The sequence below is a fragment of the Carettochelys insculpta genome, chromosome 9, assembly GCF_033958435.1.
Source record: "Carettochelys insculpta isolate YL-2023 chromosome 9, ASM3395843v1, whole genome shotgun sequence".
Lineage (NCBI taxonomy): Eukaryota > Metazoa > Chordata > Testudines > Carettochelyidae > Carettochelys > Carettochelys insculpta.
In genome coordinates this window covers 24,061,804-24,089,192 of record NC_134145.1, presented here as the reverse complement: position 1 = coordinate 24,089,192, position 27,389 = coordinate 24,061,804, and the positions used below count along the sequence as shown (strand labels likewise).

At 42.2% G+C, this 27,389-nt stretch overlaps 1 protein-coding gene across 4 annotated transcripts in view; it reads right to left on the bottom strand.

The window, feature by feature from the left end:
- The window catches only part of ST6GALNAC3 (ST6 N-acetylgalactosaminide alpha-2,6-sialyltransferase 3), a 308,982-nt gene that overhangs the window by 115,329 nt on the left and 166,264 nt on the right, over positions 1-27,389 (bottom strand). For all 4 annotated transcript variants that reach the window (XM_075002902.1, XM_075002901.1, XM_075002903.1 and 1 more), the window contains one exon: positions 4,828-5,237. In XM_075002902.1, coding sequence (XP_074859003.1) covers positions 4,828-5,237 — 410 coding nt within the window. The remainder of the gene's footprint in view (positions 1-4,827; positions 5,238-27,389) is intronic.

Genomic DNA, 27,389 nt, shown 5'->3' with positions numbered 1-27,389 from the left:
TTTTATAATGAACAACTCATTTATTTAATTAAGCTTTCGTGCTTTGTAACATTGCTTTTTCAGGTACTAAAGGAGTCAACTGACAATGAAACTCTTACTCGCTCTGTGAATTAAGATGAACAACAACATTCATCTTTTTGAAGAAACTCCTTTATAAAACAAAAGGATGGAGGTGCCAAGGAATGGCAAGGACAGGCCCAGAGTCAAGTACCCAGAACACTTATGCTGTAGTAAGGTACATATTGGAGCAGCAGTTCTCAAACTTCATTGTACCATACCCCCTTTTGCCCACAAAAAATTACTTCATGAGCTGGGGGGCAGGGTTGGACACTGAAGCCTGAACCCACCAAAGTCCATCTGCCTTAAGTGCGTAGGAGACCATAGCAGAAGTCCAGGGCTTCAGTCCCAGGCAGAAGGCAGAACAGGCTTTGGCCCTAAACTGTGGGGCTCTGGCTCCAGCCCCAGGCTCAGCCTTGGTAACCCTATTCAAGGGGGGGCTGTGACCCACTTTGAGGTACCAACCTACAGTTTCAGAACTGTTGTGTTAGAGGCTTGAGTCCCTACTGGCCTGAATGGTAGCGACTGAGGACCTAGATCTACAGGATATGAATATACTGGAATAAAAGCCACAACAACTTTTTTCCACCCCCAACATTATTTAATCAAGAATTATATAGTTTCTATTTAGTTATGAACTGTAGGCATCTTCCATTATCTAATAATGTTTCTATATGGTTCTTTTTTTTTCTCTCTAAAGCAAAAAAACCCTTATATTCAAACAGAAGGAGGTAGCTTAATTTTCCATCTCCCCTTTCCTGCTTTATTACCATGCTTATAAGATGCACACTGAACATATTCCTTATATTCATCTAGATTATTACTTCATACACACAGGTTGAGAGTTACTGTTTTACTCTTGAGTCCCAGTACCCAGAACCATTACTCTCAGCTGCACGTACGAAAATTGCTTTCAGGATAATATGTAACTCTGGCTTAACATTTGCTATTTCCACCTGTATTCGTGCCAGTAAACTACATTCTGGTGGAAAGCAAATACAAAAGGCCACAAACATACCCCAAGCAGTGAAGTATTTTATTCAAGTCTATATCCAGGGAAATTATTTAAAGCATGAGTATTTGCCCAATTCCAGATTAATTACTTTGGTGAGATGTCATATGAAGTAAACGTTATAAGTGACAGCTATGTAAGTCTCAAAGAGTGTACGTTCATGGCTTAATGTCAGTGACATCGTCACTAATCTAACTAAATCTTTGTGTAGATTAATCAGATGCATGAAAAACCACATTAGTTGAAGTGAAGCTGTGATGACTGCAGTTGTTTAAAAACGACACTCTGAACAGTAAATTTACATAATTCGAGAGAGCTTAAATAGCAGCATTATAACAAAAACGCGGATATGTTGCTGAGGTAATAAAAAATTAATGAGTAACTGCACAAAATAGCTGGTTGAACACCCCACCTAAATTCTGAATCCTGACTCAGAAGTCAGCAAGCAGAACAATCCAACTCTCTGCCTCCAATGATAAAACAGCTTTCTCAGAAGCTAATAGGCAGCACCATCTGGCCCAGGCACAGAGGAGGCTGAGAACTTCTGGGAGTGAAGCTCAAAAGCTACTTAGTTGCTTGAGGAGCTGTCCAAGATACTTTAAAAAAAAAAAATAAACAAAAAAAAAAACCCTCCTACACCCTCTCCAAAAAAACCAACCTAAACAAAAACAAAAAACCCCATTGCAAACTAAGGAACAGAAGAGATTTTGGGAGGGCAAAGAAGTGGGTGTTATTTGCATTCCATAGTTGAACATACACCCCAGCAAATCCATCCCTTTTAGTGAAACAGGCACAGGCAATCATGCCAATAAAGTGCCACTGAACTGAATTGTTTGGATATGGCTGTAATGTAGAGTTAAGGTGGTGTGCGCGGGAAGTCAATGCTACACAAAACAGGCCAGGGTTTAGAGCCCTCTTATTCTGTGTCTTTTAATGAGAATTTCAGGATGCTGGAATATATTTTCTATATCAGATCACAGAGTTTTTTCATGTAGTTACTTGCATGAGCCATAAACAAAACCCACCAGATTAAGCTGTGCTTAGCCATGTTTCTCTTAAAAAAAATCCACAAAGTCACCAGCGTAACCACTTGCACATATCACTGCTTCTGCAGCAGCTCCATTTGATTGTCCCATGGCTTTATGTGTAACAGGCCCCAGTCACAGATTGCAGAACTCTTTTTGCTAAAGGCAATATACCATACATACCACTGAGTTGCTAATCTCAGCTGTTTGCCATATAGACAGTAATGGAATTTGCAGAGTGGCTCACACCGGCTGGTCTAGGTGATGTTAGCACACTCTGGATTCGTTTCCTCCTTGCTTTCTGAAAGTGACTTTTAGGGCTGACTGTTTTCTAAATGATCCTTAAGACACTCCCTCTTCATCCTCCTCATCTTCACCTAAGGCAATAACATCTGGCAATAATGATCTATTTGCTGCTAGTTTTCATTAATTTTACCCGTCCCTGAGGGTGGTGCAGCTTTAGCGGCAGCTAATTAAAACCTATTTAGGACCGTTCAGTGCACTTTATCAGATCAGAATTGGCTCTGCTGCTTTAATAGAGACTACCGTTTTCACTATTATTACCAATTAAGTGAAGTTTATAATGTTTGCTTTACATTTCTAAAACACAGGGAAGTTTTAAATGCCTTTATACCTATTCACCTGGATTCAAATAAATAGAACAATGTAAAATATAGTTATGGGGTGGCACTTCTTCAAATATGCTTCAAATTCTCCTTTCATCTCACGTTATGTACATAAAGATAGGAAAGAGCAGTAAAGTATTAAGAGAAACTGCTGTAGAGGGTAATGCCATTAAAATACACTAATGCAGAAGTGTGAATGTCTGTCAATGTGTATTATTTATGCAAAACAGATATTCAAAGTGAATGAACATTCACATCACCGTAAGTGAGCAAGTCAAGACCAATTCCCAGGTCCAGGAAGACCATTTCAAGACGTTACACTTCCCCTCTCTAGGACAAAAATCACTTCATTTTGAAAATGGGAAGGTTGTTGGACATTGATCCATAGTGGCGTCTGGCCTTGTTTTTAGTCCTGAGCAATAATCAGTGAATTGTAAACAAATAAATTATGGGCTTGATCCCACACCTATCGAAATCATTGCAAAGTTCTCATTGACTTCTGTGGTGCAGGAATAGAGTCTATTTACCTATAAATGGCTAGAACATGTCCCTTTTGGCTACTTTTCGTAACACCAGGAACAGAATATGAGCACCATTATGGCGAGACTATTTCAAGACCCATTCATTTCCTAAAGGGATGTTACCACAACATGTAGAAACAGAAAGCTCACTCAGAGCTTGACAGAATAGAAATCTGTTGCACTCTTCCTATGCAATGGAAATATACAGCGTACGTGTGGCCAGTATTTAATATTAAACCCCAAATGCAGGCAGTTACAACTCACAATGTATATGTTTAAATTGGAGCAGAACTTGGTTTCCCTCCAAATTTCTTGTTTGGAACATAACAACAACAGAGTGCTGTTAAAACTAATATTGGAAGTGAGCACTGATGTTTCTCTTAGGAACTGAAGGAATATTTGGCTGAGGTACCTGAAAGAGTCTGCATCAACATCATAATAGTCTGGCATGGTGCATGAATCCATTCATTTATCTCATCCAGGGAGCTCTGTGGCTCTTTGCTGGTTCAATAAGCAGAACAGATCCCCCATACACCTTCATCATCATACCCAGACCCCTGAATGAAGCAGCACAGCAAAACATGTATTGAGGATTTAACTGATAGTGCATGTTAGTAGTTCCCAAATGCAGAGTCACAGATCACCAGTGGTTTGCGGAGTGTTCTCTTTGGGTACCAGGAGCACCAGTTGGTTATACGGTGCTTGCTCTCCTTGTTCTCCCCCCCACCAAAAAAAAATCAATTTAAACGAAGGTAACAATGCATTTAGTTTTACATGAAAAGGAATAAAAGGAAACAACTGTGGTTAATCAAAGGATATTTGTGGTTGCTAACGTACGGGGGTGTGGCTGTGGTGGGAAGAGGAAATCAAGGGTAAAGAACTAAAGAAGCATTTCTCCTAGCACTCTTCTACAGAGGGGGTGGATCCTGGCAGATCCTCCAGCCTCATTCTTTTCTCAGGCCCCTCTAGTGACAGCCCCACGTGCTGGTGCACGGATGGTCTCTGTAAAGTTCACAGGGCTTCCGTCATGCATAGAGCACCCTCTTCAAGCAGCATAACCTGCACGTGGGTCTCCACAAGCCAGGAGCATGTAACTTTGGTAAAATTCTACTAGAAACTCCAGACATTTGGTGATATGACTGATAATGTGTTTTCACCGAAACAGAATTATGGGGGTGTGAGGTAAAGGTACAGCCTATCTTGACCCTTACTTCTTTATCCCGAGGTGGTATATAGAGGTTGGGTGTGTGGGAATCATGTTGTGTGGGTCTCTCCTCTTTGAATAAAATGTCAATTCAATCAATATTAAATTGAGCTGAAAACAGCACACCGCTCTGTAAGGCTTTAGGAAGGTATCCAATATTTTTTGGGATCCAGGCCAACAAAAATGGAAAGAACAGAAGGTAGCAGAGGTGGGATAAATGGGGCTTTGCTGCTGCCTCATCAAGCGCTCAACACAGTCAAAAACATGCAAAGATCCATTAAAAACATATCTGGGCCTCACTGAGTAGTTAGTGCACAGGATGGCCTTCTGTGGCTTACCTCTTATCATTACTTCAGAGTCACTTTTCACAGGCAGGACTTACCGATCTCTTCCTGTCTCCTCCTTAAATACCCCATCACAGTAACTCATGCGCTTTTCTGTGGTCACATAAATCTTTGCTTCAGGGTAACTGTCCACAGCTTTCTTCAGCATATTGTACACAATGCCATTGCCATCTTTCCTCATGTTTCGAAAAGGCCCCCAGATGACATAGATGGTGCTGTTGGCTTCCTTGAAAAAGTACTCAGGATTCTTGAGCAAAAGGGGAACACTGGTGTGAGAGACCACTCGAATGGTCGTCTTCTTCCCAACATCTTGCTCATAACCCTTGGTCGGAGCATTGTTCATTCGCCATACACAGGAGGACTGGTCAATCTCAATTCCCACTTTCTGGCCGGCCATCTGACCCGAGTTTGAAACAATGGCACAGAGGTGACAGTCTAGCTGGAGAGGCTGAAAGAGAGAACCAAACAGAAGACAGGTCCTTATACCCTGAGAATGAAAATTTAGTTAAAAGAGATAAGTAGTCCAACAATCTGGGAACAAGATTTCTCTCAAAGCACATCAATTTGTGGGTAGTAAAATCTATTGCTACTAAGCCCTGAATGAGATTCATTTCTACTAATCTTCTGCTCTCTTCATTTCAAAGCCAACTGAAAAGTAATCATCTGTCTTGCACTATATATTTTTTCCTTTTCATTAAAAAGAATTTGAAATAAGAAACATGTAAGTAATAGTTAAATGGATGTTTTGTTCCCCTGTAAGCGATTGCTGTAAGCAATAGGTTTAAAAATAGAGAAAAGGATGAAGGAAATGTAGCTGTGCACTGATTGTATATTTTATCCACAGGTCTGGAGGCACTGATGCTTAATCTGTGATACAAGTCAGCTATGGAGTGGCTCTCCATCAGGCATTTTACTGTACCCTGAGCCTACAAACATATGGGAAAACATGACTATCATTATAAAACAGCTCCTTATAGCTGGCACTTATTATTGTATGTCCACAGATTCTCTGCAGAGGGCACATTTCTCATGGAAAAGCCAATGAGACCTGAAGGGACTGGAGAACTTTGACCTAGGTAGTTGATCCTGTGTCTATTGAAATCCATGGCTAAATTTCCATTGAAGGCAGTAGTGCAAGATCAGTCCTCAAGCCAGGAATACCTTTTAATACTGGCTCTGACAGACTTTTTGTGAACTTGATCATGTTCTTGGATTCCGCTTTTCTGCATGAAATGGGAATACCAATAGTCACCTACCTCACAGGGACATTGGAAAGAATTAGCATGTTCTGCATACTATTTGCTGGACTGATGTGAGATGGCTCCCCCCAGTTCCTAAAAAAAGAGGAAGATAGGTCCCCAAGTCTTTATAAAAGCTAGGATTAAAAACTGTAGTAATTCACATGTGTGACATGTGATTCTAGAACCCCAAATCTACCTGAAAGACCATCGATTCTACAAGAATCGACCATGTCTCCAGCAGCTTAGAGGACCTAGGCTGATATCAGTCCCTCATCCATTCCACAGCTCTGGTTATGAATCCTCTTCAACTTTACCTTTGATCAGTGACACCTGATCTCTTTTTCTGCTCTCCATTGGCAGCCAATGCCTCCCCCTTTGCCTTCTTACACCCGTGGGTGTAGTGCACTCATCCTTATGGCAAGCCTCTACCTGACCCTCTATGCATCGAAAGGATGGCTAGCAGCAGAGTAGGAGCTCTTCATTTCACTGATGTAAATCCATGTCCCAGTCACGTTTGACAATCACAGACTTGGAAAGAAACCAACTAAGACACCACAATGTCTGGATGTACACAGAGCTCTGCTCAGCAGTGCTGCCAGCAGAGCTATGCAAAGTGAGCTTCTCGGGATTGCAAATGGCTGCTTATTTGCATACTCCCAAAGCTCATTACCATAGACACACGAGAGTTCGCTGCCGGCAGAAGGGGGTGCCGGCACTGCAGAGGCTATGTGTATATGTCTGTCCCGGTTAAACTTCCCTCTGTCACCAGTCCCTTATGCCTGAAACGTTTCAGGCATTGCCAGTCATTTCAGGCACAAGGGACCGGCGACTGAGGGAGGTTTAACTGGCAGAGGCACATCCACACGGCCCCTGCAGTTCTGGCACCCCCTTCTGCCAGTACCAAACTCTTGCAGAGCTATGGTAATGAGCTTTGGGAGTATGCAAATAAGCAGCCATTTGCAATCCCGAGAAGCTCACATTGCATAGCTCTGCCGGTAGCAGCACTGAGCAGAGCTCTGTGTACAACCAGACAATCTGTTCTGTAAAAACAGACGGTATTGCCACAGCTGTGAGAAGCGTGAGGTCGGAAGCTAACAACAGGTTATGAGAGGGCCATACGATAACAATATCAGTGCCTCCTATCTGTAACGGATGTAACTGAACAAAGGCCCTACCCACCCAGCCCTTGAAGTAACCTGAAGTGCAGACATAAAGGCTTGTGCTGGTGTGATTGCTGTGCTCTCGCTGGTTTTTAAACATCTCTGTTTCTTCTTCCTCCACGAGCGAAAGATGCTTGACCGCACACAAAAGTTATCAACTATATTTTCTTTAGCAAATGTTGTACATTTTGCAGGCTTTGGGAGCTGTCTTGAATAGCTCTCTGGCAGCGTGGATGAAATCCCAGGAGAGGCAGTTGAACACAATCACCTTTCTGTCTTCCACTTAGTTATAGAAATTGTCCCTAAAATACTCTGTGTTCCTGGACGGATGAACGAAAGATATCTGTAGGCATGACCCACATACTAGCATGAAATGACTGTTGCAGTCTTCGTAGATAAATTCATAGATAGATACAGAGATATTAGGATAAAGTTGAAACAAACAAACAAGGAGTTGCTAGACAGGAAAAGATCACTTGGCTCACGAATCTAGTCCCAATTAAGACTGCTTCAGCATCATGCTGTTGCTTTCTCACTGTGTCCTTCCTTCTTCATTAAAATGTATTGCTCTCTCAAACTCATTTAAATTATTTGATTTGATAGTCTCACTTGGAAATTTATTCTCTGTTTTATTCACTGAGTAAAACTGTTCTGCCTCAGTAAACACCGTACACTTACACTTGCAATTGTGTCCCTCAGTTTTCTAACCTTTTTGTTGTGATCCATTTACCTTGCTCCATTTTATCAAATCCTTTCATAATTTTGAATACTTATATTAGGCTACCTTGCAATCTGTTCTCCCACAATAGGAAGAGGCTTAGCCTCTCTAGCCTATTTCAAAATGAATATTTTTGAAATACAGAATTGCCTTCTGTTCTAATTTGCACCTTTTTTCTAAAAGCAATCAGATCCATGGAAATCCACAATGAAGATTTAACTCAGCATGCCATGTGGACCTCATCCAAAGTTAATCACTGGGCTATGTCTACACTAAAGAGTTTTGTAGACAAAAGTGGGGTTTTTGTCAATAAAACTCATGGAGCATCTACACACAAAATGCATTTTGTCAACAGAAACTGTTGACAAAAAAAAGCCATATAGCTGCTGCAGAGGAGCTTTTTGTCAACAGAGCGAATCTAAACATCTATTCGCTTTTATGTGTAGATGTGATCTGTTGATAGAAGTTTTGTCAGAACGTCTCTTCCAACTATAACTTCTGTAGACAGATGCTTCTAGTGTAGATCTAGCCTGTGTATTTTGCCAACAACTTCAGTGGCTTTGAATCTAGTCATCTGTGGTCCAACTACACATCAGTTTTCACTTACTCTACATCGTAGCCCTTGGTGGAAGTATCCCAGTCACCTGTTGTCCTGATTTATAATGGCCACCTTTTAGAATGATGGTTTCAACAATTCTTGTACAGTTGCTGTATAGCTTGCTTTCTTGTTCAATATGCAACCTTACCATTCCTGCGTATTACTAATCCATCAAGTGGTGTATGATACCGATCCTCTTTCGATTCAATTGACTGGCAAAACTCCACTGTGTCATATGCATAAAGAGAAGAAAGAAGCAGGGAAAGGATTTCAAGTAAAAGGTGAATGAATGGTTGAGGGGAGAGAGGAGAGATGGCAAAGATTTAAAATATACCTATCCCATTGATGGCCTTTCTGCTCTTAGCAGTGTCTATTAGGTGTCTACACTCCCCCCCCCCCCGCCAAATTCTATCATAATTAAACACTAGCCTGCCAGAAGCCTTAGCAGAGAAGCTAAGAACTGAACCCCATGAAGAACAAAATGCCCTTTTCGCCTTTAGAGACGGTCATCACATGCCAAGGCTGACGCACATTCACAGGATGGTGTGTGAAAACCTGCACTGATGATGTACATCTTCTTTAGTTAAAGGACTTTCAGCATATCTGTCAGTTTTCAAAGCCCCAGAATACAAGTACAGGTTGAACCTCTCTAATCCGGAACTCTTGTCCAGCAACATCCTTAATCCAGCATGAATTTAGTAAACCAGACAAGCACTTATCATAGGCATGTCCAAGTTTCCCATGTTCCCATAAAGTTTGTTTATAGCCACCAATCCTGACTCAGTGTTCTGTGCTGTTATTTAGCTGTAACTTACTCTTAGATGTCTTTTTAAGAGCCTAGTAAGCAGCAGAAGCGTTGGTAATGTGCTAGACAACAATGACCTGTGATCTGTGGTGTGGCAAATTCTCTCGTCTGGCACTGGTCGGGTCCCAAGGGTGCCGGACAAGAGAGGTTCAGCCTGTAATATAATATCTAGATAATATATGCAGGAAAAACAATGACAGACAATCTTATCCATTTTCATCTCTCTCCCTCTCTATTTAGATACTTCGATAGTCCCCAAAACACTGTTGTCTCTGTGTCTCTCTGAGCTATTATCATCAATAATTTACTTTGCCTCTGAAAAAATGATTCATTGTGCTATTGCCCAGAACTATATAAAGCTCTTCGGCAATGTTAGCTGGGCATGATTCTGACAAATTGTCCTATCTTTTTTGAATGATACATAGTAACAGTTGTGGCGCACTTACATTTTAATCAGAGAGGAAGATGAAATGTTTGACCTTTCAATTTTCTGTGCAAGCTTACTGACAATAGAAAAGATAATTAAACTTGTGAATTAAAACTTGCAAAACAGTGTTTCTTTAGCCAAGAGAAATGTCTGTGTAATAAAGGTCACTTATCAGCCAGTTCTAGTTATTAAATCTTTGTACTTAGCACTGAAGTGGCTCCACAGAATCAAAGGTCAAATCATTAAATAATGAAACAAGGAGAATTAGAAAAAAGGTCATGAGCAATCAACTACAGCTGACCAGATGCAGCCAAATTTACTCAAGGGCAGGACCAAAGGTAGCCGTAGAGCTAAGCAAATGTAGTTCCCAATGGCACAAAATGGAATTTGGCCCAAGATGATACAAAAAAAAAAAAAAAGCCCTGACCATGAGCATACCACAGTGTACCTCTCAATTTTCCTCTGTCCTTTACTCTGTCAGCCTCCTGACTCCAATGCTAATGATGTTAAGAAAATGCAGATTTATTTTTTTTCCAATTGTTATTTTCATGAGAAAGTAATTTTGTAATGTGGGCACAATACACATGTAAAATATAAAAGGACAATTATTAGCAGTTCACCACATATTAATTTACTCCTCTAACACTGAAACAGATGAGATCTTTTCTTGTAATCATCCAATTTGAGAGGATTCTAACAAAGCTGGTTGAACAAAGCTCCAGAGATACATTTCTCATTTCAGTGCCATTTATTCCTCTGCTCTTCATGGATGTCTTTAGAGTTTCAGTTTTAGAAGATACAACATGTATAATGATGCCAATAGGGAATAGATTTTGCCTTTATTCATCTGGATGTTCTTTTGAGGTCTTTCCAATGAAAGGTACAAAAGAGGCATTGACTGTCTGGCATTGTTTTTATTGCTTTTCTCTGCTTTACAAACAAAAATGTATTTTAATTTTCCCCATATTTCTATAATGATTAACCAAGCTGTTTTTAATCTACACTGAGTCGCTTTCTGCAGACATCTAACTGGGAGCAAAGAATTTCCAGGCTTCGCCTCAAGAATACTTAGCACATTTAAATGAAAAAGAGGCAATGCTCAATTGGCTTGTGTGTTCAGAAACACCAAATTTTCAATTTGGTGTACCTCTCAGGAGCATCATATAAAATTCATAATCTAGACATCAAATCATAACAATTAGATCTGATTACACTGTTGTTGTGTGCGCCCCTTTTCCTCCTGTGTCCCCACCCCCCAACTCCATCAATCTGGCTCCTCACTCAGGATATTACACTGAAGCAATGATATGTCTTCATAAAATATAGTGGGGCGGAGGTGTTGGGGTGAGGAGTTGGCTGAGTACCAGCTTCTTTTCTTTTTAAACAAAAATAGCACTGATAAAATATATTAAAAATATTAAAATTCATAAACAGTTTAACATTTGGACATTATTTCAAAGTCAGATGTACATCAACATATGTTCCAGTTTCTCAATTATATAGACCATAATGCTCCTTCTTTATAATGCTATTCCTGAGACATAAGTGACCAGGGTATTTTATGTAGGTGTGTGTATCTATTACTTACATGTGCATCGATATTCCATGTGTGAGAGGATGTTTTTATTTGGATTGTATGAGTCGGAGGCCAGAGTACAGTACTTTCCTAGTGGGAACAGTTTTTCAACAAAGGTCTGAAGAAAGAAGGTCCTTGTTCCAGATCTAGTTGCCAAAGGACTGTTAATCATGGGTGACAGTTCTTTAAGGATATGTCTACACTAGAGTGAGACACTTGCAGCTGGCCTGGGTCAGCTGATTTGACTCATGTGGCTTGGGCTAAAGGCCTGTTTAGTTGCAGTGTAGATGTCTGGGCTTGGGCTGCAGCCTGAGCTCTGGAACCCATCTACTTCATAGGTCCCACAGCCTGAGCTCCAGCCTGAGTCTGAACATCCAAGTCAACCCCTTAACCCAAGCCAAAGTCACCTGGAAGAGGCCAGCTGCAGGTTTCTAACTGAAGTATAGACATTCCCTGAAAGGGCCACCTCACTCCCCTTGGCCTTGGCAAGAAGAGGGCACTGGTATTTTAGAGACTGTTGCTGCATGTGGTAGCAGAACCTTTATTCAAGCTCTGCTCCATCGCAGCAAGGGAGGCAGCCCAAAGTCTCTGAACATACCTGAAGCTTTCCCACATGAACGCCATCATCTTCTGTAGAATATAAGCCTATTGTTTAAAAATGGCCTTTGACCTCTAGTGATTGTGAAGAAACCCCTCCACACGCAACCTACAGTGTACAGTAAACAGATGCAACAGCATCTTCCCGAGTCTGCAGGCAGACAGATCCCATTCCTCTGCAGCTGGCTGCAACGTGCTGCAAAGGGGCAGCAGACAGGAGTGTCATCAGTGTCTGCCACTGATGTTGTGAACAGTATGGGCAGCTTTGAAACTGAGAAGACTCATGTAAAATTCACTCTTCTAGAATCTGAGAAAGCTCTGAGCAGCATCCGGGGTAGTCGCTGGAACTATGAACTGTATTTTTGCCTGGTTAGCGGGATCCATCTTCTTAGCATGGGCTTCTGGTTGTTTGGTGGCTTATTAAATCTTTCTGTCCCCACAGATGAGGGCAAGGTGGTGTTGGTACGACTATAGATGAATGTGTTGATGGGTGAATGATGAAAACAGGGTATTTGTGGGGGGTGGGGGGAGAGACTTTTAGGTGAAATCTGGAAGAAACAATATATAGAAGTGGATGTAGAGCATACCGCACAGTGTAAAACTAGGGAGACAAAGGGACTAAAAGGATGGAAGGTAAGGCAAAGGGGGAAAAAAGAGGGAACAGACACTGAAAATGAAGCAGACAAAGGAATACCATGTCCTATAGGAAAATCAGAAAAAGTGGAGTGAAGGCAGTAAAAGGTAGAATGGTCACCAAAACCCAGGAACTCATAGTAAGTTACAATATTAAAAATGACTATTGCATACAGTGCTGAACTTTTCCTCCGGGGGGCGGGGGGGAACAATTTAGTTTTCTAGAAACTGACTAATTTCATTCAAATGTTCTAGGTCACGCCTGCAGACAATCAAGATGCTAATCTAACACCATCTATAACTCATTTGCACATATATAGCCTTTGGAATATCAGAGGGTTGACAAGAGCCTGATATTGTTCCAGCCAAATGCGTGCTTGCTGCATGCTAAGGCCAATAACCCCTTCATCTTAACACCCACCACGTTGCCTACTTGCCCTGCCTAGCATTGCAGGCCTGCTTGGGTCTTGTGCTGAGTACAGGTAACAGTACTATACCCTCTAAATAAGAAGCTGGTATATCACATGGCACTGACACCTCTGAACATAAAATAATCCATTTTCAGCATGAAATGGCATCTGTCCAAAAAAAGCACTTAAAACTCTTTTGCAACTTTCTTCAGAGTCTGCAGTACTATGGTCCGCACAATACATGATACTCGTGAACCAGGCTGAGAGCCTCTTTCCCATTAATACCACAAGTTGAGTTGCCTTGTACAATTATCCTTTGCATTGCATCTCTTCCAAGTTTTTTATGAGAGACTAGTAATAAAATTAAATATGTTTGAGTAACCAGGAAGATATGAATATTTCTTTCCTCTTTATGCAGGGACATTTGATAGACAAACAGTACAAAGCACCAGGAGGTAAAATGTCAGTTACAGCTCAAGGATACACAGTGTGAAAGAACACACTGTTAGTGAAAGGACTGAATTGTGAATGAGTCACAATACTGCAACACCAAAAATAATTTCTCACATCTGAAATCTCGCATTGTAGCCCAGTACAATTTAAAGTAACATACAGAACACAATCCTCCTTTACTAAGCGTGCTACAGAATGAGGTTTTTGAAGACAACCAAGGCCAAGATGACTCTCCATAACAGCTCTTTGCTTCCTCTGAAGACCAGCCTGCTAGTAATAAATATCTTCACAAAGAATTCACTGTCACTCTGTGGAAGAGTGTCAATTATCTGGGGGAGAAAATCCCAGAACTTTTATTTGACTGTCTCAGAAAGACATCAACTCTAATTTAAAATGCTTCTGGAGAGTTGGGGAGGTTATTTTGCAGACACATGTTTTAATCTGAATTCATAGTGAATGACCACAGATAGCATTAAAATATACACTATATGCAGAAGATCGGCTCTGAGTTCACTTTCCTCTAATAACTTCCTATTAGCAGCTCTTGTCATTAATAACGGGCCATTATCAGGAACTTTAGTTGGCCAAATTACAGATGCAGGCGTGTGACTGGCGGTTATGTCTCCCATCTGAATAGATCTGAAAATTTTCCACCAGCAAATTATACGACTTCTAAAATGAGGTTTGCACTTTATTTCAGGTCAATTTATTTGCACCTTGATCTGAGAACATGATATTAAACTGAGCAACAAAAACTCACAAAAGAACTAGATTGTATTCCCATTATTTTTAAAATGCAGAAATCCAGCTAACAGGCTAGAAACCTCAATTCTAATTTATTTCAGTACCATGCTGTCTCGACCCATTATTTAATTTAGTCACTCTTGGTGGTCCATCTATCAAATTATTTGTATGCACGGAGAGAAAGTGATAAGCTAAAATGCTAATTATCCATTTTTCTGAAATTAAAAAAATCTATGCTAAGAATAACAATAAGGGTTATTACAACAGTTGTTAAACCAATGCCATTTTTCATTTGACAAAATAAACCTTAACAAGCTTTCTGAGTCCAGAGTTTTAATTGATGGAGATCTTATCTAATAAGGAAATACATGTTTGCTTCTGGCCACACAATTTTCTCTTTCCCTTTGTATTCTGTTGGGAATACTTGCTGTCCTATATTATGGTTGAATCACCCTTATGAATCCCCTTTTTACTATCTGCTCTAAAATGTAGGCTACATCTGGTTTTACAAGGTCTAAACCACCAAAATCATAACTTTTTAAAAAGTTTGCACTTAAAGCATTAAAACCTATTTTGGTTCAGGAAACAATAAATTTGTAAGTTTCAAAATGAGACATAAGCACTTAAAACTGATGGTTTGAATGCTGTAGGAAAAAATTTAAGGCATGTTTGGATTTTTTTTTCTTTTTTTTGCTCAGATAATTAGAAAGTTGCCTTTTAAAAACCTTTTAAGTTATTAATGGGAAGTGCTGCATTTTTTAAAATTCTGAAACAAAGGGAATGTTTTAACTGGATGGTTTACTACGCATAGACATTAGTGTGGTTTATTTGATTATGATTTCTTTTATGATGCTGATTCAGTACATATGCCAATTAGCCATATTTTAATTTAATCAGTGCTACATACTTCACGGTGTGCTCTCCCTCCATCTCAGAATTGAGAATGGCACCCAAGGGAGTGTCATGCCTAGGACCCTACCAAATTCATGGCCACAAAAAATACATCACAGACCATGAAATCTGGTCCCCCCCGCTGTGAAAGCTGGCCTTGTGTGCACTTTCACGCTTTGCTGTACAGATCTCACAGAAGAAACCAGTGTTTCTGAAATTGTGGCTCCTGACCCAAAAGGGCATTGTGGGTGGTATCACAAGATTCCCATCAAAATGATTTGGCTAGATTGTTCCATGTGTCAGCCACCTTCTGTGTGTGTATTTTCTTTTTAAACTTCCATTTACATGAGAGAGGTCAGGACTCTGCTGCCTGTGGCAGGGAATTAACTCTTTTCTCATAACAATAACACGGCAAGAGAGAGAGAGCAGAAGTTTTGGTTTTTGTTTGATTTTTTTCCTGGACAGAATGCGGATATGGCACACATTTGTATTATGGGTTCGGTAGTTTTAATAACCTGGGTGGTAGAGACCTGCTCTTTTGGAGCAGGAAGATGTGAGTTCTGTCCCTCTGCACCTTAGTGAAGTTCTGAGTGACCATAATGCATTGTTAGTGCCAGCCACAAAGTCCAACCTGATTTGTTATCAAATAGTGAACCAAAAGAATAGCCATATAGATTCAAGTTCCAGAGGGGCAGCTGTGTTAGTCTGTGTCTGCAAAAACAACGAGAAGTGCTGTGGCACCTTATAGATTAGCAGATATTTTGGAGCATAAGCTTTCGTGGCCAAAGACCTGCTTCATCAGATGCATGTAATGGAAATAACAGAAGCAGGTCTAATTATACAGGCTCATGAAAAGGAGGGAGTCCCAATCAAGAGGAAGGCCAGAGTTGACAAAGTCCATTCAGTCAGGGAGCATGTGGCCCACTTCCAGCAGCTAATGTGGAGGTCTGTATCTAGGCAGAACTCCAGCTGAAAGCAATGGGAGCTTGAATGGCATGGAAATTGGAAGAACAGACCCTTAATTTCCATGAAAATTGAAGCCCGGGAATATTTTGCTTGTGTATCTTTGTCACTGCCCAAGTTTTTCATTCCTTCCCTGGCTGGATTAGCCTAAAGCCTATATAATCAGCTCGATATATTTAAAGGCAAGATGTATGTTAAGATAACATTAAGAAAATATTTACAGTAATTAGCGCTTGAATCGAATGTGGAGGCTTCTGAGCCTGAGGGCTATGATTCATACTCCTCCACAAAGTCAGAGATGTGGTGGAAAATAAACTGTGCACATTAGGTGTATGTCTGTGTTTGGGACGGACACACACACGCAGAGAGAGAGAGGTAGGCATTCCGCCAATAACAGCCTCAGGTGGTCCATGAGTTTTAAGTGCAGTACTAACTGCTGTTCTCAGAAGACAACTGATGGTGGTGGAGATGATGAAGCGCTCAAACTGCAGGCAGCAGAGGAAGGAGGAGCAGGGCAAAGAATGACATTTCAGTGGGGCTAATTCAGCCAATAGGGCTCTCTGCACATGCTCCTTACTGTTTCCTCTCATGCTTCTTCTGACTCAATAAAGCCAGGTAATATTAGAGGTTTGTTTTGTATTTTTTTCTGGTCATGGTTGTTGTTCCCCTTCACCTCAGGCATAACCCTGGCTGCAGAGGAGACCCTGGCGAGTGGGTCAAGGCTCCGGGGTGATGCCAAGAATGCTCTCAGGCACTTTATTGGGTTGATTCCTGCCAGCATGATCAGGGTCTAACAGCGTATGTGGGGTTAGGAAGAAATTTCCCCCTAAATCAGGCTGGCTTTCGCCTTCCTATGCAGTGGATCGGTGCATGCCACTTGGCAGGATTACCTGGCTATATCTCATGTGATCATTTCCCTGCCACTGCAGGGACCTCAGGAGCTGGGCATCTCAGTACCACCAGTGGCACACAATGGCCTAGTGGCATATATCAGCCTAATGTCCTGTGGACATGCCTGTCGATGGGGGTGGGAGCAGCAAAGGAGGAAATTGTCCAGGGGCCCACAATACAAAAGGACCTGGAGCCCTGGGCCTTTGAAATCACTGCCGGAGCACCATATGGTGCACTTTGGGCTGGCGGGGAGAGGAGCTGGTTTCGGTGGTAACTCAACATCCCTCACACATACAGAATGGGAAGCAACAGTCTAGGAAGGAGTACTGCAGAAAGGGATCAAGGGGTTATAGTGGACCACAAGCTAAATATGAGTCAACAGTGCGATGCTGTTGCTAAAAAAGCAAACATGATTCTGGGATGCATTAACAGGTGTGTTGTGAGCAAGACATGAGAAGTCATTCTTCCGCTGTACTCTGCGCTAGTTAGGCCTCAGTTGGAGTACTGTCTCAAGTTCTGGGCACCACATTACAAGAAAGATGTGGAGAAATTGGAAAGGGTCCAGAAAAGAGCAGGAAGAAAAATTAAAGACCTAGAGCACGTGAGCTATGAGGGAAGACTGAAAGAACTGGGCTTGTTTAGCTTGGAAAAGAGAAGTTTGAGGTGGGACATGATAGTGGTTTTCAGGTATCTAAAAGGGTGTCATGAGGAGGAGGGAGAAAACTTATTCTTCTTGGCCTCTGAGAATAGAACAAGCAGCAATGGGCTTAAACTGCAGCAAGGGAGCTTTAGGTTGGACATTGGAAAAAAGTTCCTAACTGTAAGGGTGGTCAAACACTGGAATAAATTGCCAAGGGAGGTTGTGGAATCTCCATCTCTGGAGATATTTAAGAACAGGTTAGATAAATGTCTATCAGGGATGATCTAGACAGTAATTAGTGCCATGAGGGCAGGGGGCTGGACTTGAGGACCTCTCAAGGTCCCTTCCAGTCCTAGCATTCTATGAAAATATTGGAAAATAATATAACAATAATTCAAGCAACTTTAACTCCACCGCAGCAACCACTAACCTGACTAATAGAATGCTTAATTTTATATACCACTGATTAGAAATGCTAAAATACAGTACAGCTCCTTTTCATCTTCCACACATTGCCCAGCCATTTAGCTGTCTTTGCTACTTTTAAAATGTCCTCTTCCTTAGTCAGAGCCCATTTTGAAATTATGACTGAATGAGAGTTGACTAGTTTATGAAATCTAAAGTGTCTTTTGCTCCTTTTTACTTCCTCTGACTGCTCCAGTCACACACAGAGGAGAGGAGCAGAGAGGAAAAGTCCATTAAACAAGAAGCACACTGGTGGAAGATAAATACTGGCAGCACATAAAAATACTGAGGGCCCTCTGGTGGACATGAAAAATATTCCAGTGGTCCCCAGAAAGCAAACTAATTGCTACTTCAAAAGTCTGAAACCTTGACAGACCAACAAATAATATGTCCTTGTCCTAAACATTTTGAAAATTGCTTGTTTAGACTGCACATCAGACTTATATCTTGCGAAGAGCCACCATTTAAATAAAGCGTAGTGTTAACTGCAATAATGTTCTGTGCTGTCCCAGTGCTGGATTCTGCAGCTGAGGTTGTGTTCCATAGAGTCCGTGTAGCATAGAGCCACATGGAGACTCTGGTTGGGATTCATTCTTGTGATCCTTGCTTCTGAGTGTGAAAAAGTAGTATCTATGTAATGGTCATCATTTGGCCAACATGCCAAGGACTGATCCAGGCTTCCAGTGCTGAAGGCAATTCATTTAGGCTGCATCTACACTACATTTTTCAGAAGATGATCTTCTGTAACATATCTTCCAGCTCTTCTTTTGAAAGAACACATCCACACACAAAAAAGCAGGTCAAAGAGCAATATGCTCTTCCGAAAGACAGCATCCACACAGCCCCCGCTCCTTCAAAAGAACGGGCAAGCGATCAAAAAATTCAGCACTATGAGGACTGCTCTTTCGAACAAAGGGTCCCTGGAGCATCTACACATGCATTTTTCTGAAAGACTCTTTTGGAAAAAGGTGCTCTCTCTCATTCGGAAGAGGAAGACCACCTCCGGAAGAAGTGCTGCATTCTTTCAAAAGGAATTCAAAGAGAGCATTTTGTGTGTGGATGCTCCACTTGTTCTTTTGGAAGAAGGCCTCATTTTCTGAAAGGACTTGCTAGTGTAGACACAGACTCAGTGCCTGGGGAAGGAGGGTATGGCTGTGCTGCTATTACATGCCACTTTGGAAACTGCTGTGCCTGTACCAGTGCTGGCTGATTCATTTCTGGCTGTACACGTCAAGTCAATGGACATACTAGTTTATGATAGAAGCAGCTTGAAAAGATCTAATCCAGTGTGATGAATTCTCTTCCTGCTTAAAACCCAAAGGCTCTGCAACAAGCTAGGGGTCATTTAGCACAAACTGTATCTCATTAGCAGAGGAGACTATGAAGTCATATTTACAGGGATGGGTAATAAGAAAAAAAAGAATATGACGAGCAGAGTGGTTAGTGCACTAGCCTTGTAAACCCAAAGTTGTGAGTCTGATCCTTTTGTTGGGACCTCAAATGTACTTCAGGTTCACAGCTTTCAAATACCTAGGGGAAGGCTACATAAACATCTGTCAAGGATGGTGCTAGGTCCTGCTGTGAGTGCAGAGGACTGGACTCGATGACCTCGAGGGTCCCTTCCAGTTCTATGATTATATTCTGGAAAAACAGAAGGATTATCCTACACAATCAGATCAGCCAAGCTGTAACGATAATACAGTCAAAAGTTAGGGAAGCTGCTAAATGTGGGATGATAACAATTGATTCTGAAAAGCTACCTAGCAATTAAATACTGTACTTATCCCCTGCCTAAGTAACTACTGCACATTAGCAGCAGACACCTTCCTAGTTCTGTAACAAGATCCTTACAGAAATCCGGCAGATCCTATTTTTTCATTATTGCTGTTTTGACAAATAAAGTCCTGTGGTGTTTCTTCCTCTATCAACCCTGCTTATGAATTCATACCACAGCATGAAGGTTATTAAAATCCCATATGTGCAAAACACACCTAGCACACAGAGATAGGAATTGGCATTCCATGGAGATAATGCTACCTAATGGGCAAAACAAGAAGCTGGGTTTCATTCTTATTCGGAGTACATGTGAAAAGGGCAAACCATCTGGCTGCTGCGCATGAATAGCTGACTATTTCTGCTTCTCACATATGGATTAATAAGTAAAAAGTAAATAGCACAATAGTTATCTTGCCAACACTGCATATTCCCATGACAACTTTTACCTGTAACCATTTGACATGAAGCAGATTAAATGCAGCTTGGGCTATCCAGATAGAGTGACAAACTATTAAATACATCCTGGTTTACTCCCACATGTGTATTTGAAATCAAAATGTAATTAACTGCCTAGAAAGCTAATATACCTCACAAACAAATTCCAGAGGTCTGACTGTCTGATAATTTCTTCATTTCTATAACTCTTCCTTTAGCATCAGTTTCACTGTTGAAACACATCAGTTTTATGCTTTATGTTACTTCATTGCCAAAGGAAACTCACTTTCAAGCCGCAGGCCAGGGTGAATCCTCTGTGCAGCTAAGAGAGCCTTCAGAAAAACCTGCCTAGGAGAGAATGTTTGCTTGCGAACAAAGCAACCATAAAAAAGTTTTTCAAGCTCACAGGATCTTAGGAAAGCTTCATTAAAGTTGACAATACTTCAGATCAAGGGGAACTCTCCACCCCTAGAAAATTAAGAAATAGTAATAGCACAGTTCAGCTTGCTGTCCGAAACATGCTCTGTTTAAGGAGGATGTCCTTCATGGGGACAAGCTCAAAGAATTATTAGGCCATTCCTCTAATTTGGCTGATCAATCAGCAGTCTGAGTGAAACCACAGGTGTCTGAGGCTAGTCATCACTAATGGCGGGGTTAACTATCAAAGGCAGGGTCTGAAAACCACAGTGAAGCAGTACAAGCCACCTACTAGCAGAAGCATCTTGTTGGTCAATTGTTTGATATTACTGCCATCTGGGGCAAAATGCTTCCCTTCACCTGCTGAATCTTTCTAACAATGCCCTGCTGTGTAGCATCCCACTGTTATGCAATCACTGCTGAAATTTGGAGATTTCAGCCTAAGCTGTAAGGTTTGTATATGAATGTAAACTTTCTCCAGGTCCAGGAGCATTCAAAGTTCTCCTTTTTGCCAGGTTGTTCTGTTCATCACTTGCATCCCACAACCTTGGCCAAGTGTTAAAGTTCTCATCACATGATTATAACTCACTTTTTTATTTGCTGGATATTACCTGAGTGCCAGAGCAAACATCAGTATTGGAATCCCTAATCTAGCTAACTACCTTGCGGAGGAGGAGAGAAGAAAATAGTTTCATAATTGCCTTGGAAACTGTTGATTCTGATGCCCTGTCTTAAGTAAAGCCACTGGCTCACAGCATGTCCTGTTGATGTAGAGCAAGAGAAAAAACATGTTATTTGTATGACTGATGAGAGTTTAATTTTGGACTGATAATGTTTCTCCAGAGCATGAGTCATGGCTCAGACTAAAGATACTGCTATCCCACCGTCTCAGTGCCTCTCCACTAAAAGTCTCCTGATGTGCTGCATTTGGCTAGTATGCAACATGTACAAAATTTTTGTTGACTCTATAACAGCGCATTGTCTTTTCAAAGCTTTTCCGTGGAAGAGTGGAATAATTCATAGGGATAGAAAATAATTATTTTTTCCTAAATGCTAGAAGTGTCTATACAGATACCACACTGACTCTATCGAAGTACCTGAACCCCTATAAGAATTAATTAACTTAATCTAATAATACTGGGAGGCAGGTAAGAGCTATTATCCCCATTTTACAGATAGAGGACTAAGGCACAAAGAAAAACAGAAAGTCGGAGAGATTTCAGATCCAGTGTTTTAACCACAAGAGCAATGTTATCTCTTCCTTCTCCTGTCAACTTTGTGATTAGGTCAGGGTGGGGATCCTTTTTTTGGTTGAGGGCCACAGACACACAGAAAAAAAAATCACTTGGGGGGCCATACAAGTGAGAAGCAAAAAACCCAAAACAGAACACACAAAGCAAACACCTCAGTGATGTGGTCCCCAATAAAAACCTCCCCTCATTCCCCTTGCATACCAGCCCCAGAGCCTGGGGGATCATAGCTAGTAGATTTTTGTAGGCCCCCTAGGCTCTGGGGAGGGACCAAAATGAGGGGTTCAGTATGGGAGGGGGCTGCCAGGGAGCGGGATTGGGGGTGTGGGGCCTGGGCAGAAGGGAGGGTGCTGGAGCAGAATGAGGGGTCTGGGAGGGTAGTAGAGAGCAGGAGCAGGCTGAGAGTGGGGTATCTGGGCAAGAGTGGGGGGTTCAAGAGTGGGCTGGGTATATTGGGTCTGGGGAGAAGGTGAGAGTGAGGGCTGAGTGCCATGGGAGGGGACTGCTTATGTGGTGCAGCTTCCCAGGAGGCGCACGTGGCTCCGTGTCCCTGGCCGCCCCACGCTGCTCTGAATGGCTGTAATTGTGGTCAACCAGAGCTGTGGGGAAAAGCCTCTCTAAGGCCGTGTCTACACGTGCCCCAAACTTCGAAATGGCCATGCAAATGGCCATTTCGAAGTACACTAATGAAGCGCTGAAATGCATATTCAGCGCTTCATTAGCATGCGGGCTGCCGCGGCGCTTCAAAATTGACGCGCCTCGCCACCGCGCAGCGCTTCCAGACGGGGCTCCTTTTCAAAAGGACCCCGCCTACTTCGAAGTCCCCTTATTCCTGTAGGGGACTTCGAAGTAGGCGGGGTCCTTTCGAAAAGGAGCCCCGTCTGGACGCGCCGCGTGGCGGCGAGGCACATCAATTTCGAAGCGCCACGGCAGCCCGCATGCTAATGAAGCACTGAATATGCATTTCAGCGCTTCATTAGTAAACTTCGAAATGGCCATTTGCGTGGCCATTTTGAAGTTTGGGGCACGTGTAGACGTAGCCTAAGTATTGCTTCTCCATGCTGCCCTGCCCCCAGCTTCAGGAAGGCGAGAGGGAACGGCAGCACACAGAGATGCTTTGGTCAGATCTGGCCACATCTTGCCTGACTCTGAACTGTGAGGCTCGGGGCTCCACATCCCCACCCGCTGTAGCTGTCCAGATGCTACAGAAGGGAGCCCTGAGCCTCAGGGGTTGGATCCAGGCAAGCTGTGGGCCGGATCCAGGCACAGGCCATAAGTTCCCCACCCCTAGTTTAAGTCAATATTCCAGACAGCGCTGCTGATATACAGGAGGCATAAGAACAGCGTGGAGAGAGCAGTTGGCTCATGAGCGTCTCTAGGTCTTGCAACAACATTTTAGCTCTGCAGGCGTTTTCTTGTTACACCTTCTGCCTGACCTGACCCATCTATTTTGTAGCTGATGTCGAAGAGAGAACGCGTCCCTCAATGTTAATATGCCAGTTTGGATTTCAGGCTTCCTACAGCGCCCCCGCTCCTTTTTTTCCTTAAATGCAGACACCCCTTCAGCCTCTCACCACCACTAGGTCTGTCTTTCCCTGGGAGACCAACACCAGTAAAATGTTTCTCCTTATTTCTTTCCCCTCTCTTCCTCTTCTGTGAAGTACATTTTTTCCCCCTGCAACTATTCTGGGATTACTCCAGATCAGATCAAATGGCTGCAATAGAGGGATTCAGAGCCCCTGTGCTGAAACACTGCAGCTTGACAAGCGTATAGTGTAGGACAATAGCTTTCAATATGCAGTCTGCAGATCCCTGGAGGTCCTCAAACTGAGTCAAAGGGGCCCACAAAAAAGTTGCCTTCACAATAGAACAGTGGTTTTCACTGGGAGGATCCACAGACTATAGCTAAGATTTCCAAAAGGTTCATCCCCTCCAATGGAAATTTTTAGGAGGTCTGCAAATGGAAAATGATTGACAATCTCTGCTGCAGGAACAGCGTTTTTAATCTTAAATTCAGCTGGAGTGGAGAAGACAAAGGTGATCCTAAGCTTACCTTTACACCTCCCCTAATTCTGGGCACAGCCAGAGGCAGGACTAGCATCTGACATGTGTTAGAGCAACCGAAGTGCAGCTTTCATTTATATTGCTTTGGCACAGAGGAAGTATCTCAGTGAGGATTGACTGGGGTGCAACAAGGCCCCTGTCCTCGTGCCCCCAGAATGTAAAGGCAATGAATTTTAATTTACTGGCATGGTGGAGGGGGGAGGAAAATTAGGTCATCTTTTAGCATCAGGCCCAAGTAGCATTACTGAGGAGGCAGACAAGGAAACGAGTGTCAGAATGGTGGGTTATTGTCTGAGCACAATTGTTATCAAGTTGGAATTTAGCACTGACTGATGATGCTCTACTCTGAAGAGCTGCTTGTGGTAATGGCCACAGGAGTGATTTTATGATGTCATTTAGCTCATACATAGATGATGTGCCAGGCCCTCCAAAGAGACTATAGTTCTCTTGTCTTTCAGAATTGTGTTGGATTCTTTTCACTTCGTTCACAGTGCACAGAAATTTGTTCTATACTGAAAATGAGTCTCTCCCACCCCGCTTTTCTCTGCTTGATATAAATATATTATAAAATGTGCGCAAACGCCACTTAAAAGTTCTATGTTACTTTCCCAAAAGTGAGTTTGCTGTAGCTCTGTCAAATCATATCAAATCTAAAGGAAGGGAAAGAAACATGACTTTTGTTCTCCTGACCTTGAGAAATCAGGACATTCTCCAGACCTTCCCTTCATCATCCTGTTTAGTTTCTGCCAAATCATACAAGGAAATAAATACCCAAAGGAGGGGTGAGGAAGTTCTCTCTTCGTCTTTCAAATACATTTGGGACTAAAAACACTCAGAAGTGATCTGCTGGGGCACCTTGCTTGTCTCCTCCTCTTCCTTTCCAAGTGTCTGACATGTTATTTGTAAAAGCAAAAGCACTTACAAGTTGTGGTTTGAGCATAAAATCCCCTGCCAGCCATAGCTTTCTACAACCCTATTGCTGGAGTGGGGAGGGGAATGCATTTAGAAGTCTTGTCCTGTCTCCACCTGCATTTCCACTCTCCTCTTCCCTTTCTGACCCATAGACATTTTGAAATAAAAACATTTGCCATTTTCAGTTTGTCAGTGTTCCAGCTGACTCTGCCTCCCCTGCTTTCTTACCCTACCATTCTGTCTGTAACAAACATCACTTTCAGTCCATCCCACCACTCTCTACACTCAGCCCGTGGCAGACAAATTATTCATTCAAAAAATGAGATCATTATGCTGTAATCTTGCTCTCAACATGACCTTTAGCATCTACAAATGATTGCTATGATTGTGAACATTTGTAGAGCCTGCTGGCCATGTGACATCAATACGAACATTTAGCTAAATGACTAGATGCATGGATAATGGCAGTCTTCACCTATGCTAGAATTGAGAGTATCCCATAACATCTATGCTCACTTCCCATGCCAATATTTCATTGCAGATTTAATTTTAAGCAGCACGATGTCACTCAACAGCCAAGGTGCATATTTAGCATGGGTATGGATAGAAAGGCAGACTCCAATGAAAATCACCCACCCCACCTTTACACCCAGACAAAACCAAACAAAACAAACAAGCCTTGAACTTCCTAGGAATTAAGGATGTTTGGTAATTTTGGGTATAGTTTTTAATGTTTTCATATGCCTCTCACTTTCGGGTTTGACTGATGTGTAAAAAGAATGTTGCTTCGTCAGCTTGTCACCTCTGAAGACCTCTGCTCAAACCTTGCTTAAAGATGAGAGAACAGCCATGCGAAAATCTCAGCTCATAAAGCCCCTCAGACTTTCAACTGAGTGTGCAGTAAATCCCCAAAATGCACGATTTCAAGTTACACTTAACTTGCGTTAATGCGTTAAGCACAACTTGGAGCTGCTCTGCGTCTGTCTGCCTGTCCCGCTCCCCCAGCTGGGGGAAGCCGGGCAGGCAGCCATAGCAGCATGGCTTCTCCCCAGCTCCCTCAGCTGGGGACAAACAGCTGCACCGCCAGCAGGTTCCCAGCTTGCAGGAGTCGGGAAACTGACCAGCACCAGCACTGGTCAGTTTCCTCTCTCCTGTGAGTGGCAGGGAGCCACGATCCCAGGAGACTGGAAGCTGACCAACATAACAGTTATGTGAAAATTCAATTTACACAGAGGTTGCCAAGAACGCCACCTCCACGTAAGTTGGGGGTCTACTGTATCTGGGCGGGGGTGCGGGGACAGAGGGACACTCCTCCATACCAAAGAGTTACCACAAAGCTTGAAATAGCAGTATCGAAGAGGCTTCATAATTAGAACAAGAGATTAGAACAAGAGATGTATAACTTTGTTTCAATGACTGAGGAGCACTTACATTGCCTGACAGTTTATAATGGGTGAGAATCTATCAGCCTTTCACTGAATAATACCAACTCCACCAGTAGTACCACTGAAGCAAGCAGGACTACTTGTGGAGTTAGGTGCCACTAAGGATATCGGAGTCTGGCCCTCTGAGAGCCACTGGCAATTTAAAGCAATTAGACCCAGGCTTTCATGTGTGCTTAACTCAGCCCCAGGTTATTTATTTTTAAATGGCAAGTACCCAGTACATCTGACTGTTTTGTAGCCTAGGAGAGGAGTATAGCTAGTGCTGAATGCAGAGTCCAAGATATAAGGATTCCTGTCTGGGAACACAAATTGATTTAGAACCCAAAAATATGGGTAAATGCACTTCTGCATTTCTGCTCAACTCTTCTCTGTTTTGCTTCCAAAATCTAGGCCATATTCTTGGCATCCTCATCATATAAAACTACAAGTGAAAATGGATCTAACACAAAAAATTGCTCAAGTGCACTGGAGCCTGAAAGGGCCCTTTTGCGCAAACTTTCTAGACGTAGAAATTGGGACTGTGCTCTAGCCCTATTTCTTGTGATGCTCTTGCAATCGTGGCCATGGATCTGTTTGCTGAAAAGGTAGCACTCATGTCTGAGAGTGAAGAAATGCTTGTTTGTGACTAATACACAGGATAAATTATTCAAAAAAATGTAGCTATGAGTTCTCTAACCATGTCAAGTAAGTGATCTTACTGACCTACAAAATGTGTAGATTACAGACACATTTCAGACACTCTTTGGTTCCAGGCTCTTGCGAGTAGATATGTTAACCAAGTAAATGTTTAAACACTAGAAACAAGAGGCCCTGGGGTTATGTGCTATGATTCAAATACAGTACCTGAATATGCAGTAGTACCAAGAGACCAGGGAAGCATTTTTCTACCTACAGTGCTGAATCAGAGCCAAAAGGACAATGCCATTTACTTTGCCGTGCCAATCACCATCCCCAGAAGGGTCACTTCTATAAATTCTATTCTATCCAGGTTCTTGTATCTTCTACGACAGTGGAACTTGGACACCAGAAGCCAGGTCATGATCTCAATTCAGTATCATGATGAAGCAATTCAGTTAAGAGGTCAGAATC